The following is a 6,468-nucleotide window of genomic DNA, read 5'->3' on the forward strand; positions in this document are numbered from 1 at the left end:
CCATCCTTGGTCTTGTGGAACATAACCGTTATGGCCGTTGATAAGACAGCGTGTTGTAACGTCGTCAAAGGGACGAGGGTTACGTAATGACCAACAGTCTTGTAATAACCTAAAAACCTCATTTCTTACCCCAATTACCGACTCCGTCACTTGTGGGAATGTTTTGTTTAATAGTTGTAGCCCGATGTTCTTTTTCTCACTTTGGTGAGAAGCGAACATTACTAACCCGTAAGCATAGCATGCTTCTTTATGTTGCATGTTAGCCACTTTTTCTAAATCATGAAGTCCTATATTCGGATACATTGAGTCAAAATAATTTCTTAACCCGTTGCGTAAAATAGCATTTGGGTTCCCCACAATATATGCGTCAAAGTAAACACATCGTAACTTATGGGTTTCCCAATGTGATATCCCCCATCTTTCAAACGAAAGTCTCTTATAAACCAAGACATTCTTGGAACGTTCTTCGAATGTCTTACAAACTGATTTCGCCGTAAATAGTTGTGCCGAAGAATTCTGACCGACTCTAGACAAGATTTCATCAATCATGTCTCCGGGAAGGTCTCTTAAAATATTGGGTTGTCTATCCATTTTGTGTTTTTATACTGTAAAATAGACAAGAGTTAGATTCATAAAAAAATACTTATTAATACAAGCAATTTTTACATATATCATAAAGCATAAGCACACTACATTACATATATTACACCACACGAACACAACTATCTTATTCTGACTCGCTCGTTTCTTCTTCTTCGGTTTTGGTTCGTTTTGCTAAGTTTCTAGGGATATATGATGTTCCCCTAATACGAGCTGTCGTTTTCCACAACGGGTTAGAAAAACCTAGTGGTTTAGAGGTTCCCGGGTCATTGTTACAACTTAAGGGCTTCGGGGGTTGACGATACATATAAAGTTCATCGGGGTTGGAATTAGATTTCTCTATTTTTATTCCCTTTCCCTTATTATTTTCTTTTGCCTTTTTAAATTCAGTTGGGGTAATTTCTATAACATCATCGGAATTCTCGTCGGAATCCGGTTCAATCGGAGAATTGGTAATCCTCCCAATATTTTGCTTCCTTGGCGGAAACACCATTGACCATAATTAACCTTGGTCGGTTGGTTGAGGATTTTCTTTTACTTAATCGTTTTATTATTTCCCCCACCGGTTCTATTTCCTCCTCCGGTTCCTCCTCTTCCGGTTCTGATTCTTCTTCCGGTTCTGATTCTTCTTCCGGTTCTTCTTCGGGAACTTGTGAATCAGTCCAATATATATTCGACTCTTCGTTATTATTAGGTGAGTCAATGAGATTTGTGCTAGAGGTAGACATCTATCACACAATATCAAATATGTTAAGAGATTAATATATCACATAATATATACATGTTAATAATATATAGTTTCCAACAAAAATGTTAAGCAATCATTTTTAAAGAAAACACGGTCGAAGTCCAGACTCACTAATGCATCCTAACAAACTCCATAAGACACACTAATGCAAATTTTCTGATTCTCTAAGACCAACGCTCGGATACCAACTGAAATGTCCCGTTCTTATTGATTAAAAACGTTCCATATTAATTGATTTCGTTGCGAGGTTTTGACCTCTATATGAGACGTTTTTCAAAGACTGCATTCATTTTTAAAACAAACCATAACCTTTATTTTATAAATAAAGGTTTAAAAAGCTTTACGTAGATTATCAAATAATGATAATCTAAAATATCCTGTTTACACACGACCATTACATAATGGTTTACAATACAAATATGTTACATCGAAATCAGTTTCTTGAATGCAGTTTTTACACAATATCATACAAACATGGACTCCAAATCTTGTCCTTATTTTAGTATGCAACAGTGGAAGCTCTTAGTATTCACCTGAGAATAAACATGCTTTAAACGTCAACAAAAATGTTGGTGAGTTATAGGTTTAACCTATATATATCAAATCATAACAATAGACCACAAGATTTCATATTTCAATACACATCCCATACATAGAGATAAAAATCATTCATATGGTGAACACCTAGTAACCGACATTAACAAGATGCATATATAAGAATATCCCCATCATTCCGGGACACCCTTCGGATATGATATAAATTTTGAAGTACTAAAGCATCCGGTACATTGGATGGGGTTTGTTAGGCCCAATAGATCTATCTTTAGGATTCGCGTCAATTAGGGTATCTATTCCCTAATTCTTAGATTACCAGACTTAATAAAAAGGGGCATATTCGATTTCGATAATTCAACCATAGAATGTAGTTTCACGTACTTGTGTCTATTTTGTAAATCATTTATAAAACCTGCATGTATTCTCATCCCAAAAATATTAGATTTTAAAAGTGGGACTATAACTCACTTTCACAGATTTTTACTTCGTCGGGAAGTAAGACTTGGCCACTGGTTGATTCACGAACCTATAACAATATATACATATATATCAAAGTATGTTCAAAATATATTTACAACACTTTTAATATATTTTGATGTTTTAAGTTTATTAAGTCAGCTGTCCTCGTTAGTAACCTACAACTAGTTGTCCACAGTTAGATGTACAGAAATAAATCGATAAATATTATCTTGAATCAATCCACGACCCAGTGTATACGTATCTCAGTATTGATCACAACTCAAACTATATATATTTTGGAATCAACCTCAACCCTGTATAGCTAACTCCAACATTCACATATAGAGTGTCTATGGTTGTTCCGAAATATATATAGATGTGTCGACATGATAGGTCGAAACATTGTATACGTGTCTATGGTATCTCAAGATTACATAATATACAATACAAGTTGATTAAGTTATGGTTGGAATAGATTTGTTACCAATTTTCACGTAGCTAAAATGAGAAAAATTATCCAATCTTGTTTTACCCATAACTTCTTCATTTTAAATCCGTTTTGAGTGAATCAAATTGCTATGGTTTCATATTGAACTCTATTTTATGAATCTAAGCAGAAAAATTATAGGTTTATAGTTGGAAAAATAAGTTACAAGTCGTTTTTGTAAAGGTAGTCATTTCAGTCGAAAGAACGACGTCTAGATGACCATTTTAGAAAACATACTTTCACTTTGAGTTTAACCATAATTTTTGGATATAGTTTCATGTTCATAATAAAAATCATTTTCTCAGAATAACAACTTTTAAATCAAAGTTTATCATAGTTTTTAATTAACTAACCCAAAACAGCCCGCGGTGTTACTACGACGGCGTAAATCCGGTTTTACGGTGCTTTTCGTGTTTCCAGGTTTTAAATCATTAAGTTAGCATATCATATAGATATAGAACATTTGTTTAGTTGATTTTAAAAGTCAAGTTAGAAGGATTAACTTTTATTTGCGAACAAGTTTAGAATTAACTAAACTATGTTCTAGTGATTACAAGTTTAAACCTTCGAATAAGATAGCTTTATATGTATGAATCGAATGATGTTATGAACATCATTACTACCTCAAGTTCCCTGGATAAACCTACTGGAAATGAGAAAAATATATCTAGCTTCAAAGGATCCTTAGATGGCTTGAAAGTTCTTGAAGCAGAATCATGACACGAAAACAATTTCAAGTAAGATTTCCACTCGAAATAAGATTGTTATAGTTATAGAAATTGAATTAAAGTTTGAATATGATTATTACCTTGTATTAGAAAGATAACCTACTGTAAGTAACAAAGGTTTCTTGATCTTGGATGATTACTTGGAATGGATTTAGAAAACTTGGAAGTAAACTTGCAATCTTGGAAGTATTCTTGATTTTATGAAACTAGAACTTTTGGAATTTATGAAGAACACTTAGAACTTGAAGATAGAACTTGAGAGAGATCAATTAGATGAAGAAAATTGAAGAATGAAAGTATTTGTAGGTGTTTTTGGTCGTTGGAGTATGGATTAGATATAAAGGATATGTAATTTTATTTTCATGTAAATAAGTCATGAATGATTACTCATATTTTTGTAATTTTATGAGATATTTCATGCTAGTTGCCAAATGATGGTTCCCACATGTGTTAGGTGACTCACATGGGCAGCTAAGAGCTAATCATTGGAGTGTATATACCAATAGTACATACATCTAAAAGCTGTGTATTGTACGAGTACGAATACGGGTGCATACGAGTAGAATTGTTGATGAAACTGAACGAGGATGTAATTGTAAGCATTTTTGTTAAGTAGAAGTATTTTGATAAGTGTCTTGAAGTCTTTCAAAAGTGTATGAATACATATTAAAACACTACATGTATATACATTTTAACTGAGTCGTTAAGTCATCGTTAGTCGTTACATGTAAATGTTGTTTTGAAACCTTTAGGTTAACGATCTTGTTGAATGTTGTTAACCCATTGTTTATTATAACAAATGAGATGTTAAATTGTTATATTATCATGATATTATGATATATAATATATCTTAGTATGATGTATATACAGTTAAATGTCGTTACAACGATAATCGTTACATATATGTCTCGTTTCGAAATCATTAAGTTAATAGTCTTATTTTTACATATGTATTTCATTGTTAATACACTTAATAATATATTTACTCATCATTTAACATAATTAACCAAGTGTATCAATATCTTAATATGATTCATATGTACCTAGTAAGACGTTGTTATAACGATAATCGTTATATATATCGTTTTCAAGTTTCTTAAATTAATAGTCTTATTTTTATGTATATAACTCATTGTTAAAATACCTAATGAGATACATACTTATAATAAAATCATGTTAACTATATATATAACCATATATATGTCATCATATAGTTTTTACAAGTTTTAACGTTCGTGAATCACCGGTCAACTTGGGTGGTCAATTGTCTATATGAAACCTATTTCAATTAATCAAGTCTTAACAAGTTTGATTGCTTAACATGTTGGAAACACTTAATCATGTAAATAACAATTTCATTTAATATATATATAAACATGGAAAAGTTCGGGTCACTACAACACCTTTCATAAAATACCTTGTCGATGGTACCCTCCCGGTGGACAAACTACAAGCCCGTAGGATACGAATGTGGGCACCAATGTATATCTTTAAAAATGACATCCTGTATAGGAAATGATTCACAGAACCATACTTAAGAGGCGTTGGGCCGCCGCAGGCCAAAGAGATCATACAATAAATGCACGAAGGAGCCTGCTCCACACACTCCGGCTACCGAATGATAGTCAGCAGGATCAAAAGCATGGGTTATTTTTGGCCACACATGTACCGGGACACATATGATCTGATCCTAAACTGTGAGGCATGTTAAATACATGCTCTCGTCAACAGATCCCCTTGTCGTAACATGATTCCTATACACGCCGCTTGACCGTTCTGCAAATTGGGGGATCGACATTGTCGGTCCATTCCTAAGAGGTGTCGTAAACGTTAAATTCATAGTAGTCGCAATCGACTACTTTACAAAATGGGTCGAGGCAAAACCGTTAAGCATGATCACAGGAAGAAAAATCTTAACCTTTGTATGGGAGGATATCGTTTGGCGTTTCGGTTTACTACGAGAGATAGTCAGCGACAACGGTACACAGTTTGCACACAATCCATTTAAGGACTGGTGTGCAGACATGGACATTCAACAGTCATTTACTTCCGTGGCCTACCCACAGGCCAACGGACAAGTCGAGATCACTAACAGAGACATCGTTGCCGGCATAAAAGCAAGACTAGGTAAACACCGACAATGATGGGTGGATGAACATGTACTATGGGCACATCGGACAACACCGAAAGACAGTACGAATGAAACACCTTTCAGTCTGGTGTACGGCACCGAAGTGGTTATCCCGGCTGAAGTGCTTGTCCCAACCAACCAGATAACAACATTCGATGAACAACAAAACGATGAAGCATTACGAGAAAACTTGGACGCTCTAGAAGATCGGCGGACGATAGCACATATCCGGCAAGCCGAAAAGAAGCAAAAAATCGCAGATCACTATGACAGAAAAGTCAAGCCACTGAACTTTCAGTTAAACGACTTAGTGTTACGTAGCAACGAGGCCAGCCGACAGCAAGATGTCAGAAAATTGGGCCCAAGATGGGAGGGACCTTACAGGGTTGTCGGCATAACTGATTATGGTGCATACCACCTGGAAACACCAGACGGAGTTTCGATAGAACACCCTTGGCACGCCTTTCATTTGAAGAAATATCATGTTTAACTTATTTGCAACCGGGAGGACTGATCACCCACTCGGATAGCAGAAATGCAAAACACTTATGTACTCAAATCATTTCTATGTATAAATCATCAATAAAGTTTCATTTTATATACTTATGCACTTTAACGACTCTGAGTATGACACAAACGAAATCAAAAGTCTTTTGGCATATTCCAGATCTACCGCCAGAAGAAATGCCTTACAGTTTTCGTCGATAGGAGGACACCTCTTGAAGAACCTTCTCGGATAATGAGGGTGTCTGGCCATATC

At 34.8% G+C, this 6,468-nt stretch overlaps 1 protein-coding gene across 1 annotated transcript; it reads left to right on the forward strand.

Annotated features, from left to right (window-relative positions):
- Window positions 1-5,469: 5,469 nt before the first annotated feature.
- On the forward strand, window positions 5,470-6,198 carry LOC139900869 (uncharacterized). Its single transcript, XM_071883620.1, has 2 exons — window positions 5,470-5,704; window positions 5,813-6,198. The coding sequence occupies exons 1-2, from the start codon at window positions 5,470-5,472 to the stop codon at window positions 6,196-6,198; spliced, it is 621 nt and encodes a 206-aa protein (XP_071739721.1).
- Window positions 6,199-6,468: the final 270 nt, after the last annotated feature.

The sequence above is a fragment of the Rutidosis leptorrhynchoides genome, chromosome 3 (assembly GCF_046630445.1).
Source record: "Rutidosis leptorrhynchoides isolate AG116_Rl617_1_P2 chromosome 3, CSIRO_AGI_Rlap_v1, whole genome shotgun sequence".
Classification (NCBI taxonomy): Eukaryota; Viridiplantae; Streptophyta; class Magnoliopsida; order Asterales; family Asteraceae; genus Rutidosis; species Rutidosis leptorrhynchoides.

Excerpts from the sequence above, each read along its gene's own strand:
- LOC139900869 (XM_071883620.1), top strand. The coding sequence starts at position 5,470 with ATGATCACAGGAAGAAAAATCTTAACCTTTGTATGGGAGGATATCGTT. Across the intron at positions 5,705-5,812 it reads CGGCATAAAAGCAAGACTAG|TGGTTATCCCGGCTGAAGTG; the intron begins GTAAACACCGAC and ends ACGGCACCGAAG.